Below are 13,730 nucleotides of genomic sequence, written 5' to 3'. Positions count from 1 at the left end.
TGTTCTGTTTTACAAAATTAGGGGAAGTTTTTCAACTTTAAGGTGAAAGAGTAGAAGGGGAGGAAGAGTAGATCCCAATGGCTCATTTCAACAACCGCATTAACAGAAGTTATAATAAAATATTTAACACTCATTGGGGATTTACTGTATGCCAGACACTGTGATAAAAACTTTACAGCTACTATCTCATTTAATTCTAACAATCTGTGCAACTGGCACAATTATTATCCTCAGGAAACTAAGGCTTAGGGATGTTAAGTATCCAATATTTTGACTTAGCAAAGGTTTGGAAGCCTGAGATTCAAATGCAGTTCTTGTGCCCGGAACCCCATGGTCTCGCCACTCTGCACTGCCGCCTCCATGGACGGGTAGCACCCCAGCTAGCCAGCTAGTGTGTGGCCCAAGGGACAGAACAACAGAGTTGAGAGGCACTTAACAAATGACAAAGGAAACACTAAATGATACAAGTAAGCTGATACTCACCTCTTCCCATTAAATTTAGTCTTTTAATTTATATTGAATATGAAGTACGACTCTAGCATCTAACATGACATGTGTTGAAAAGATTTTCATTTAAGTCTTCAGTGAAAAAAACTTATCAAGATTGATCTTATGATTTGGCTCATTGTTGTTCTATGAATGAGTAGTCTCTAACTGGGCTTTTTTTCTCCTCTTCACCAATGATACCATAATTTAGAAACCTTATTCATAAGTAAATATTGGTTTTTAACTTTCTTGCAAAAACTAAAGCTCTGAGCTTTAAAGTTGGCTCTAAGGGCAGATCTTTTCCAAATCTGGACTCCGGAATATTTCCTTCATTTAGCTAAGTCTTCTACCATTACTTCCAAGTAAGAGGGACACCTGCAGAAGTTGACCCTGACCTGCCATGGCATCTGCCCCCAGTGTGGAGGATGAGTGAGTTCTGGTAACATTCCCCACTGTTTTGAGGAGGATTGTTAAAGAGAAAACATGCAACTAAACGATAAAAATGAAATAGTACTTTAACTCCTTACTAAATCATCAAACTTTTCCCCTAAAGAACTCTCACTTGTCTCCTTTAATCCTAGGTCTGCCTCCTTGCATTTCAACAGCGCTCCTCTGTAAAAAAAAAAAAAAAAAAAAAAAGTCTTTACAAGAATGGAATTGCCAAAAATAGGGTTAGCATAGTGATGGGCCACTTTAAAGCCACATAAACACATTCTACTAGATTATGGCCCATGCTTACTTTTCAGATTATCTGTGGATTTACACCTGTAACTACAGAGAATGGAAAATAACATTAAAAGTCAAGATTAAGTTAAAGTCTCCATTAGTTGCCTATGCCCATTTCTGTCAACCTGCAACCATATTAAAGTTCAGCCATATCTTCATGTTGATCGATGATTTTGACATGTTTTTAACATTAACACCAAAACAAACACATCATAACGCTGAATAATCTCGTGGTTTTAAATTATCTTCCCCCCCACCCCCCCTCAGAGAGGAAGAGAGAGGGATAGAGAGCTAGAAACGTCGATGAGAGAGAAACATTGACCAGCTGCCTCCTGCACACTCCCACCGGGGATGTGCCCGCAACCAACGTACATACCCTTGACCAGAATTGAACCCGGGACCCTTCAGTCCGCAGAACGACGCTCTATTCACTGAGCCAAAACGGTTTCGGCTAAATGATCTTTTTTAAGTTAAAGAGAATGTTCAGGATCCAAGTCCATCAAGAAACATGATCTAAACATTGAACTTTAATTTCAAATAGTCCCACATTCAATAAAAACGTTTAAGACTATACACATTAAAGATCATTAAAGAACACATTCAGAAACATTAACTTCAAAAAATGTCTCAGAAAAAAAATAATCTAAAAGTTCTTGCTTATTCACTAGCAGGGACATCCACCCTGTGATGCTCTGAGTCCCTAATCTGAGCAAGAGGCAGGAATGTCACAAATGGGTGAGGATGGGATTCTCGCACTAAGGCTGAACCTTACTCCACCCCGCCCATGAAAAAATAGGAAGGGCTCAAGTTAGAATGCCATTCAAGAAACTCTTAATAAAGTTTCCAACATCACTACTTACACTTCCTCAATATTCTAACTCTTTAGGCCAAAGCAAACAAACAAATCAAAACCTCTCAAGATCAATACCTCTGGCATATAGCTTAAAACAGTTGTTTTGACTCTCACAGGATTAGTGTTAAAAGTCTAAGAGTTCTCTAAGAGAGTCTAAGAGTTCTCTCACAGAAGGAAGTAGAGAACAGGCCAAATGTACTATAAAGCAAATCAGAAATATGCTCATTAACAAGCATTTAAAAAAAGTATGTTTCCTTCAAATAACTTTGATTCAATCACCAAAATAAGACGAAGAACATGCCTTCCGGCCTTACCTGGTGATCACTCTCACCATCTAATCTAAAACAGGAAAAAACAGGCAGGATGATGAGTGTTCTGTACCTCTGTTGACTTTTGAGTTCTTAAAATAATGCCAATTCCCTGGCATTTTGTCAAGTTCCTTTAAATTTTCTACCACCACCCCTCCTAGTGTCAGGCCCTCCCTAGAAGGTTCTCCCATTTAAAAAAAAAAAAAAAAATGAAACTTTACACATGGTGCTGCTGATAAAAGAACTGCATTCAGTAACAAAGGACGAATGAAGAATAAGAGCAATCTCTTTGCAGTTAGAGATTATAGATTGACAGCTATAATACTAAGAACGGAGAAAAGTATTTAGATGTCAAGATTAAGGTAAATTCTTGTAGTTAGGTCTAGCAATGCTTTTCCCCTACTTGTCCCCCTAACCCATTTCCCAATTCTCCCTCCCCAGCTAACTACTGCTCTGCAGGACCAGATACCGCCTTTCTGAGTGGTCAATAAAATGAAGCAACAGCAGACAGAAAAAGCTGAAAGAAAAAGAAAAAAAAATGGAGAGGGGACGCACAAGTGTAATAGTAAAAGTGAAGTTTTTCTCCCTTATCCCCCGAGAACCAATTTCAAGAAATAACAATTAGTGGCTTAGAGGCAAAGAGAGATTCTGAGTTGGAGGGGGAACCATAACTACTAAGTAACTACTAAATGTTTCCAAAACCCACGAAAAACCAAAATCTTGAAAATGGTCGTAATCTAATTTTCAGAAAGGCTGGCTACTTTTTTCCTACAAGACAACAGAAAAGACAGACTGCATTCTTTGAAATCCAAACAAATAGGATTTCACTTCACTAATTTATCTTTTCATGAACCAAGACCCATAGAACGCACAATCCTCCAAACACTTTGTGTTGTTGATACCTTATAAAATGCTACTACTTTCCCAACCTTACAAGGAGGGTACTGGGACCTGTCTTAGAGGTTGACTGTTGTAATCAGACTGAACAATTTTAAATCAAACTTATCTGCATAGATTTACTTACACTCGGACTTGTTTTCAGAAAGAATGTGAAGCAAGGGCTCAGGGAGGAGCCCAGCACTGCACTCAGTAGGGCAGCCCCACCACACTCCGCATGTAGAACACACGCTGCATTTCAAACACCTATATTAATTATCTCTCGTGATTGTGTTCACTGATGATGTGTTGGAATAATATATTGGATATACTGGGTTGTTTAACCATATTACTAAAATTAGTTGCACCAGTTTCTTCCTCGCGTTTTTATGCCACTACTAAAAATGTTCAAATAATGCATAGGGGTTGCACTTGAGGTTTGCACTTGAGACTTCCACTCTATTCCAATGGGATAACACTTGTCTAGAACATGGGAGGTACAGAAAGAAATGACAGCCTGAAGATCATACTGAAATAAAAACTCCCTACCTCTCTCAGTGAAGGTCTTTAATCCGCACTGCCTTACACCACATCACCAATCTGTGCACCTAATGGACACTCAACACATATTTCTTTCGTGTAGTTGAACAAAGGCAAGCAAGATACAAGATTAAAATGCAGTACTGAAAAATGGCTTTGAAAGTAAACTTTAAAAGACTAACTTATTACCCACAATGTTTTTGATAGTCGAAGAAAACAATACCCTTTTACAAAAGAAAAAGACATGAAGAGACACATGAACAAATAACCAGGGAGCCACCAAAATGTGGAAAAAGTGGAGACCTCTCCCACATCCCTCTGTGAGTGCTGGAGGAGCAGCCTGTTCCAGTGATGTCTCATGGTGGGGGCCTGTTCTCGGAACAGCTCTGAATGTCGTGTGCATTACAGAAATTATTTTGTTTTCCCCATTTCCACCAGACATCTTCAGATGTGTGAAAGTATAAGTATGTCAAGAGTGGCATTCAAGAGATACATCTACTTTCTACTCAAAAGGCCATTTTCTCTACTTTCTGATCACAATTTGCAAAATGGAGCTTGAGATGCATGAACATTTTCTCCATAAATTTATTAAGTTGTTGCCAATTACTCTACTCATATCTGGAATTCTGTACTTACAGGGTGAAATTAGGGAGTTCCAGTAGAATATTGACATTTGCCAGAAAAAAAGTTTTCCGTGAATTTCTTATGAAACTCATGAATTTCTTTAAAAAGCTTCTTTTTAAAAAGAAATTCATAAGACATCATGGAAAGACAAAGAACTGGAAAAGATGCACCAATGATTCCTCTAGGTCTTTTCTTAGTAATCCCTTATGGGAAAATTGAGACAAAGAGAAATTATTATCTAGCACCTCAATCTCTATAGTCCTGTAAATATTTTTTCTGTTTCTGTTTTCCTACAACATAACTAGATTTCAGGACCAAATTAATGAAAGGGGCACAAATGTATCCAAAATATACGTAATGTTGGAGATTCTAAAAATACTTCAAGAACTTGCTCATCGGAGAGTGTAATTCATGAACTGAGATATCTGTGTAGACCTGAGCAGTATAAGTTATTAAAAAACTCAGGGATTTGTCTGTAACCCCAAGGACAATCCACTTAACCATCTTTCTCAGACAAGCTCTTCCAGGTGTTCTCTGCTCCCTCTTCCATGCATGACAAAGGCCCCATTCTCTGTTCTCCACCGCTCCTCAGCTGCTGCAAAGTGTGTGCCAAAAGCCTGCCAGAGGGACCAGACCATGCAGCCTTATCTCACCCCTGCCCCTATTCCTAAGCCTGAGACTCTCTCCTGTCCCCCTCCCTCTTTCACCCATCTTCCTCCCAACTCAACCCTCTCCTTCACATCAGCCAAGACATCCCTTAACCCAGAATGCCCTCCTCAGCCTCGTCCGCCCGAGACTGGGTTTGGAGCTGCCCCCAGAGCACGCAGTGTTGGTCTTTACACTGCGCTTTTGCTGGCAGATGCCTGCCTATACCACCTCTTCCCCCACAAATGAAAATGAAGCTAAACTCTCACAATAGTTAACACTAAAATAACTACTTGAGATTATTTTTAAACTTTGCAACAAGCGATTCTGTATCTCTCATGTTAAGTGAAAAGATGGTATTGCTAATCTCACTTTGCTTCTAACCAGAAAAGCGTATCAACCCTCACTTTGAGAGATAGTGCAATTGAGGCCCTGAGGTTAAGTAACCTGCCCAAGGTCGTAGGGTCAGTAACCAGCTGGTTGTGCTTCTACTGCGAAGCCTGCACTCTTCCCTCCATACTGGGCTGGCTCTCAGAGTGGGCTGGGGCTCTCTGGGCTATGAGCTCAGAACTGGCTTTACAGTGACACTGAGATATGATTTGCCTTTCACTCTCCTTCTCTCTGAATGTATAATAAGTGGACTTTTTCAAAGGCTCATGGTCTGTATGTACATAGAAGCAAATACAAAATAATGCTATTAATTTATTTTTCTTTTTTTTACTGTACATTTTCTAAAATATATTTTATTGATTTTTTTTACAGAGAGGAAGGGAGAGATAGAGAGAGCTAGAAACATCGATGAGAGAGAAACATCGACCAGCTGCCTCTTGCACACCCCCTACGGGGGATTTGCCCGCAACCAACGTACATGCCTCTGACCGGAATCAAACCTGGCTCCTTTCAGTCCGCAGACCAATGCTCTACCACTGAGCCAAACTGGTTTTGGCTAATTAAGTTATTTTTCATTTAAAGATGATTTGTTAACAGTGGTTTATTATTTTTAAACAATTACTGAATATTTCAAATTGTCCTCAGTTCAAGTTTCTAAGATAGCTAATATCAACATACATAAACCACATAAGCAAAGGATCTTTGGAGTTCTCAATAATTTTTAAGAGTATAAAGGGGTCTGAGATGAAAAGGTTCAGGAGTCACTGGCCTGATCAACTATTGAAAATAATATATGTTCTCCTATAAATTTTATCAGTAATGAGGACAGTCTGAGCTCCCATTAAACATGTCCATACAACACAATTAACATTACAGACTGATGAACTCTGATCTTTCTGATCTCATGCTTTCCTTTGTTGACTCTTCCATATAAAGTTAAATTTACTTTCAGCCTGGCTTGTGTGGTTCAGTGGTTGAGCTATGAACCAGAAGGTCATAGTTCAATACCAAGTCAGAGCACATGCCCAGGGTATGGGCTCCATCCCCAGTGTGGGACGTGCAGGAGGCAGCCAATCAATGATTCTCTCTCATCACTGATGTTTCTCTCTCTCTCTCCCTCTCCTTTCCTCTCTGAAATCAAAATATGTAGTTTTTAAAAACATATTTAATCATGGTATATAATTGAGAAAATACCTGTTCAGAGGCCATGAAACATTTTTAAAACTTCTATTTTTGAAAAGTGAACTCACGATGAAAACGTTAACAAGCCTATCTAACTGTGATTCTTCAGCACAATACCTCAGTATTTCAACCCGCTCTGGTTTTTCAGCCACCATTCTGTCATATATAAATTGCAAAATAATTTCTGTAGTTCTAAGAGCAAAATGTGATTAGATCGATATATCTACTAGAGTAGAATATGAGTTGTTCACAGGGAAAGAGAGGCTTTAGGATTCAGTGATAGCATCCTGAATCTCATATCATTATTCTCATCTCACCCAGCAACATGGGCTGGGGGTAGGGTGGGGGGTAATATTTGCCCAAATCAAATTTAGTGTTTTATAACTAAAGCTGTATTTCACATTAACTTATTCCTTAAAAATAAAAGTAATTTTACAATGTATTTACATGTGAAATGGCATAATTATAAGTTAAGCTTGCATTGCAGGAGGTCAGAAATTAAACCTAGAGAATTAACATATGCATATACACCACAGACTGGACATAATACCAGGCACGTGGTATTATCACCCTACTCAACACCCTTTGGCGTGGGTACTGTTTTAATGTATGAAAATCTGACATTCAGAGAGGTTACGTAGGCCCCCACGCCAATAAGCAGGAGAGCTGAGATTCAAACACTTTTCTGAGTTTGAAGTCTATGCTCCTCCCAAGGCTTCACACATCCCCAATATTATTCTCAGAACTGAGAGCTTCAAAATCTGAAGAGGATGAAAAGTTAAGCAGAAATAAAAAAGCAAATGTCGTGAGTGAAATTTGAAGAATGCAATTGAACTTAAAATGAAAATATACTTCCATGTACTTGTTTACATCCCTTATTGAGGCCCGAGTTTATCTGTAGTGGCTCACTCGAGAAGTTGGAGCTGGAGGAAAAGCATCTGGCCAGCACACAGCACAGAGACCCTGCAGTGTTCAATGATGGAACACCACACACTCACATTTCATCCTCTGACATGCCCGTTGAGATATCTGCATTCTCAACACTTGCGAAAGCTAAGATCAACAATTCCCGTCCAGGAATAAGATTCTATTCACAGGGGTCTCCCTCAACCTGTGCTTGCTGCCCAGTGAAAAGAGAAGATGCTGGCTGGGGACAAAGACAAATCTAGAACCACTGCTCTTAAAAGATAGTTTAACAAGGAACTTCCTAAGGAATAAGAAAAGAATAATTTCTGGTCCTGGTTGGTACGGTTCAGCGTTGGCCCACCCACCAAAAGGTCTAGGGTTCAATTCCCGGTGAAGGACATGTACCCCTGGTCAGGGCACATGCAGGAGACAATCAATATATGTCTCTCTCACATCAGTGTTTCTCTCTCCCTCCTTTCCTTCCACTCTCTCACTCACAAAGAAACAAACAAAACAAAAACACACAATTAATGGGGGGAAATATCCTCAGGTGAGGATTAACAAAACAAAAGATGAAGTGAAATAATTTTTAAAAAAATAATAATTCCTGGAAAGGAGGTCACATTCATTTCTGCCCTGGTCCATCGGCTTCAGGGAGAGCAGGCCTCAAAGACAGCGCTTTGGTTAATTTTGAAGGACATTTTGCTGTGAAGCTGAGAAAAAGGAAAACAAAGTCTTCTCCATTCCTTCCTTTGCCCTTGTTTCCTGAGGCCTCTGCTCCAACATCTTGTCAGACCACCTTTCTCACCTCCCCTTTCTGATGGTTCAGGAACCACAGGTCCCGGAGGCCTCCCCCTCCTAGGCAGGTTAGGAGGAGACAGGAATGTAAACAAGTACATTGAAGTATTTTCATTTTAAATTCAATTACATCTCACGGGCAGCGAGCAGGGCGGCTCCCGCTGATCTCATGGCTCCTCCTGAGAATCCCTGCCCTCTGAGATGGCTTCCCCAAGTCCCTATATGCCCTGTGTTCTGAGGTTTCCTGACTCCATTTCCTGAGTCTTGTATCTTTCATCTTGTATCTCACCCCCACCTGTGAAGCTGAACCTTATGGGTCTGTTTTAAATGTCTCTCCAAACCCTGGCCAGCTAGTTCAGTTGGGTAGAGTGACGTCTCAATACCCCAAGGTTGCAGGTTCTATCTCCGGTCAGGGCACATACAAGAATCAACCAATAAATGCATAAATATGTAAAACAATAAACTGATCTCTCTCTCTCAAATCAATCAATAAAAAATATATTAAGCCGGGACCAGTTTGGCTCAATGGATAGAGCGTCGGCTTGGGGACTGAAGGGCCCCGGGTTCGATTCCGGTCAAGGGCATGTACCTTGGTTGCAGGCATATCCCCAGCAGGGGGTGTGCAAGAGGCAGCTGATTGATGACTCTCTCTCATTGATGTTTCTAACTCTCTCTCTCTCCCCCTTCCTCTCTGTACAAAAATCAATAAAATATAATATATATATATTAAAATGATAAAATGCCTCCCCATATGTGATGATGCCCCAAAAGGCTTTGTTTCATGACCAAACCCTTTTACTTTCACATTGCTTCAATCCCTTCTGTCCCACTGCCCGATCCCTGGTCTAAACTGTCCTCACAGGCCTGAATCACAGGCTCACAATTCACTTTCTGGTCCCCCAGCCATCCTATGGACTGTCTAATTGATTTCACTGGCTGCCCACTGAGTCTAAATTTCTTGCAACAGAATACCAGCCCTGCAGCAAGCTTGGCTTCCGCTGCCCCATTTAACCAGTCATCCCCTGACCCGAAATGCATGCTCCATGGCTAAGACCCAGCCAAATTCCAAGCGCCCTCGTGCAATGCCCTGGACATTCGTCACAGCATCATGTGTGGTCTTTCACTCTGCTTTAGTATATTTTTACATGTTGGCCATATTTCCCCAAACTGATTCAAGTTCATTAAGAACAAGCATTGTGTCTTACAGCTCTAACATCACCTACTGTGCCATCCAAACTCAGAGTTGCAATCAGTGGAAGATCAATACGTGGTTTTGACTAGCACTGGGAATAACCTGTACACATAGATATTAGTTTATTTTTCTCAGACCTAGGGCAAAAACACCAACACTTATAAGGGAAAGTTGTCTTTGTGAATGCTAGAGCATGAAACTTAAAGCTGTCTGCTTATAAATTCTATAGGATAACAAAATCCCAGCTTACAAAGAGGAAGAATTCTGTCTCAGTACTGTGACCCAAGTCCCTTAGAGACCAAGCACTTTTTGTGGGTTATTGGTTACTTTGATTTTCTACTGTTTGCAATTTAAATTCACACTAACATTCAACAGTTGGTAAAAGAAATATTACAGAAGAACACAGTTTGAAGCTTCCCAAGGGAAAAAAATTATAAATTTTCTAAAAGAGGTAGGAGGGACTGCCACAAACACATAAAACTGCAAAGTTTTGTGTCTTTTAAAACCAGAGAGGAAGATAGAAATAGAAAGAATAGGAAAAGAAAAAGACATGTGTCCTGAGTCCAAAGTCCACCTCCCTGTGGGTAGTGAGAACAGACCTTGTAGGGAGGGACTTGCACTTCCTTAACTTTGCATTCTCAGCATCTAGCACAATTCCTGGGACAGGAGGATTCGAGACTTTTTGAATAAGTGAATAAATGCGTAAGTCAGTAAGTGACAGAGTAAATAAAGGGAGCAATAGTAAAAAAAAAAAATTTTTTTAAGAGACACAGAGAGAGAGACAGAGACAGAGAGACAGAGAGAAATAGAAATAGATATTCTGGGGCAGTTTAACAAGATAAAAAAAATAAGGCTCTCATCATGAAAATGCTTTCTGTGAAATACAAAGGAACATTCTATTAGGTAAGGTCACTGAGTTACATTTCATACCACAAGGCAGACAGGACCGGCGTTCCCTTACCTGAGGCACAGGCACTTTCTGCGGGGTGTTCTGGGGTGATGGGTGGAGCTGTGCCCAAGGCTGGTGATGCGGGTGTGGGGGTGAAGACTGGTGGTGCAAGCCCGGGTGGGGCTGCATCGGAGGGCAGGTTGGCAACTGCTGAAAAGACGGCTGCTGGCCAGGGTGCTGCTGGCCAGGTAGCAGCCGCTCCTGGATTGCTTGTGGATCTGCAAGGCCAACACTGGGGCAACCATTTGGTCTCATGTGCCCGGCCAGCTCCCTCGGTGCTGAGGACATGCCCATAAACGGACGAGACGGCTGCATGTTTCTGGGGCCCATATTCCTCTGTCCAATTCCCATGGCACCGGGGGGCTGGTGAGATGGCGGAGGGTGGGGCATATTTGGATAACTGCCAACTTCCATTGGTATCCCAGCACTCCCGGGCCTGACTTGCGGAGGAGGAGTACCTGCCGGATTACTCATTGCTTTCATGGGTGACATGGGAGGCGGAGAGGCATAAGTTCCCTGAGGCTGTGAAGGATGCATAGTTTGTGTGTTCATTTGGTTAAGTGAGCCACTGGGGTGGATGGGCTGCTGGTGCATTAGTCCTTGACCACTGTTTGATGGGAATCCTACAGCATTGGGGTATCTGGGTACGGACTGATTCATTGGAGTATTATTTGTAAGGCCTAAATTTTGATTCATCCCTGTATTGTTAACTAATCCCTGATTTAGGTTACTGTAAGGATATCGAGAATACTGCCCTGAGTTGTTTATAGTAGGTGAGGGGACTGTCTGGCTCCGAGAACTAAAGTTAAGGGTTTGCGGCCTGACAGCCCCTTGTGGAGGAGGATTAGGGGAGAACCTGGGGCTGTGGGCAACGGATTCCCCATGGAGAGCAGTGGGGGGGTGGTGGTGGAACTGCTGCACTGAGTGGCGGAGGGAAGGTGCCATGCTGGGACTCTGCTGGGGCACGTGGGACAGGTGGCCGGGTCCTGAGGTGGCAATGAAAGGGTTTCCCTGATTGAGGCCCTCTTGACCTTGGGAAAACTGGCTCATCCTCTGCGGTGGCTGCCCGTGCTGCTGCATGGAAAAATCCCCGCGGGCCATGTAGCTGCCCATCTGCTGCATGTGCTGAGGGTGGCCCTGGGCCGGGGGCCCCGACGGAGCCGGCTGCGGTGGCTGCTGGTAGGGGGCTCGTATCTGGTCCGGTACCTGAACGGCCCGGGGGCCCCACATGGAGCCACTGTCCACAAAGGACTGCCCGTGCCTTTCGTTCTGCATGCCAGGATAGACTCCCATCTGCCCGCTGCCGCCGCCCCCGTGAGGGACCTGAGGAACGGGAGGGGTGTGGTACTGCGAGTGAGGAGACGCGAGTCCGTTCCCAGGGGCGCTGCTCATCATCCTGCTCGGCTGGTCCAGGAGGTGCATCTTCTGCTGCTCGTACTGATTATAGTGATCGAAGTGGGTCAGCTTGGTCTGATTCTGATTAGGAGAGGGATGGTGGAGGGACGGTTGCAGAGAGGCAAAGCCCTGGTCTAGGGGCATCTGCTGACCCATGGGGTTCACTGGATTTTCAGGGTAACCGCAATCACCAAGGCCTTCGAGGCCTTCACTGAAGATATTCCCATCCTCGCCAAAGAGACTCATCATTCCTGGATCCGCCATCTTCTTCCAACGGGAGGCTCCTTCCTCCCAACTACAGCTCGGGAGCTTGCTTGTCTGTGCTTCTCTTCACTGAGGTGCTCGTCCTCAAGGCCTGTAATCCTCAACTAATCTTCTTCCTGTCATTCCATATTTCTTTAATTCTCTTGGACCCCGCAGTGTCAGGCAAAGTCTGGATATAGGTCCTAGAAGGGGGAGGGGGAATTGGGGAGGAGGAAGGAAGAAAACAAAGAATTAGGAACAAATGACGGAAACTGCCAGTATTTTACACATTTGAATTTGGTTTCCATCAACAATACTAATCTAGCCCCCTCGCCGAGCTGTATTTTCTAAATCTAGTTCACTTTAAGAGAAACTCATTAGCTTCTACCAGAAGCATTATTATGATCGGTTACTTAGAAAGCAAGCAAAACACTAACCTTAACCTTAAATTAATCCATTCACTACACTTCCTAGCGTTCCATTCTTGGATGGAACAGAACAAAAGAACACAACATGAAGCAGCAGCAGCTGCCACAGCAGGCAAGCAGATGTATGAATATAGCCAAGCAGCCCATCTGCTGAACTAAAGCCCTGGAAATGTTCTGGTTACCAACAGCCCGCCCTCCACCGTATTCCCCTGAGCAGTGTAATCAGATGAGCAGCCGCAGCACCGAGGGCTGTGAAAAGCTCAACTTAGTTAAATTGACTAGAGGCTTATACAAATACCAAAATCAGTCATTTCATACAAATTAGATATTTGCAGCCCACATACAACTACGGAACAGCAACAGAGGCATCGAGTGAAAAAGTGTTCATAACGATGTTGGAAAGCAAGTTTGCAGAGTATAATAAATTCATGATTTCATCACAATTAATGGCAGAAATATACAAGATTCAGAAAGAACCAGTGGAAAAGCATCCATGCTCCAAGAGGACTGATTGTGCTGGCGTTCCTGGTCAACACTGCCAGCGAGTTAGTCCAGTCACAGGTTCGATATCCCCCAAAGGCACCGGGCTCTGGTGATGAACCAGGGGCCCATGTGACCACTCAGACAGACTTCGCTGCACGAGCAGTTTCTGGACCATGACTGTTCTCACCAAGAGAAACAGAAAACTTTCCCCAAAACTGGTGAGAACTGAAAATTCTTTTAGGACAATGCAGTCCTACCCTTATCCTACCTCCTTTGGGACAAGGCAGGCAGGGCATGAGCAGGTAGGGGGAAGAAGGCAGGCACACCTGTCAGCATGCGGTGTTTACAGCACACATTACACACTGCCTAATGTTCCGTACTTTAGTCAAACAGCTCCTAACAGACTCTATGTCCGATTAAAATAACCAATTTAAAGAATGTCTCAACAAGCAAAACAGAGTATTTTTGTTGAATGCTAATTACATGAGCAACTTCATAAAGAACTAATTCACACCGGAAAAATGTCGGAAATCTTAAACATCTTTGGAATTTAGCTCATTTCTCTCCTCTTTCACGAGCACATGAAGCACTGTATGATTCTGCCCAACCTGAAAAAACAAAGTCTATGGAAGAATTTCCAAAGTGATGCTATAAACAGGCTCAGTCATAAATTCCACCGACACACTTCTCTGAGAGCATGATGAAG

At 42.7% G+C, this 13,730-nt stretch overlaps 1 protein-coding gene across 5 annotated transcripts in view; it reads right to left on the bottom strand.

Moving 5' to 3' along the window:
• Positions 1-13,730, bottom strand: part of CHD7 (chromodomain helicase DNA binding protein 7) — a 174,845-nt gene that overhangs the window by 105,170 nt on the left and 55,945 nt on the right. For 4 of the 5 annotated variants that reach the window (XM_036436997.2, XM_036437000.2, XM_036436999.2 and 1 more), the window contains exon 2: positions 10,488-12,316. In XM_036436997.2, coding sequence (XP_036292890.1) covers positions 10,488-12,134 — 1,647 coding nt within the window. In that variant the 5' untranslated portion in view covers positions 12,135-12,316. Of the gene's footprint in view, positions 1-10,487; positions 12,317-13,730 lie in introns of those variants that run through there. The other variant, XM_045581434.1, reaches the window with a different exon arrangement.

The sequence above is a fragment of the Pipistrellus kuhlii genome, unplaced genomic scaffold (assembly GCF_014108245.1).
Source record: "Pipistrellus kuhlii isolate mPipKuh1 unplaced genomic scaffold, mPipKuh1.p scaffold_m20_p_14, whole genome shotgun sequence".
NCBI classification, from domain to species: domain Eukaryota; kingdom Metazoa; phylum Chordata; class Mammalia; order Chiroptera; family Vespertilionidae; genus Pipistrellus; species Pipistrellus kuhlii.
This window is presented reverse-complemented; position numbering and strand designations above follow the sequence as displayed.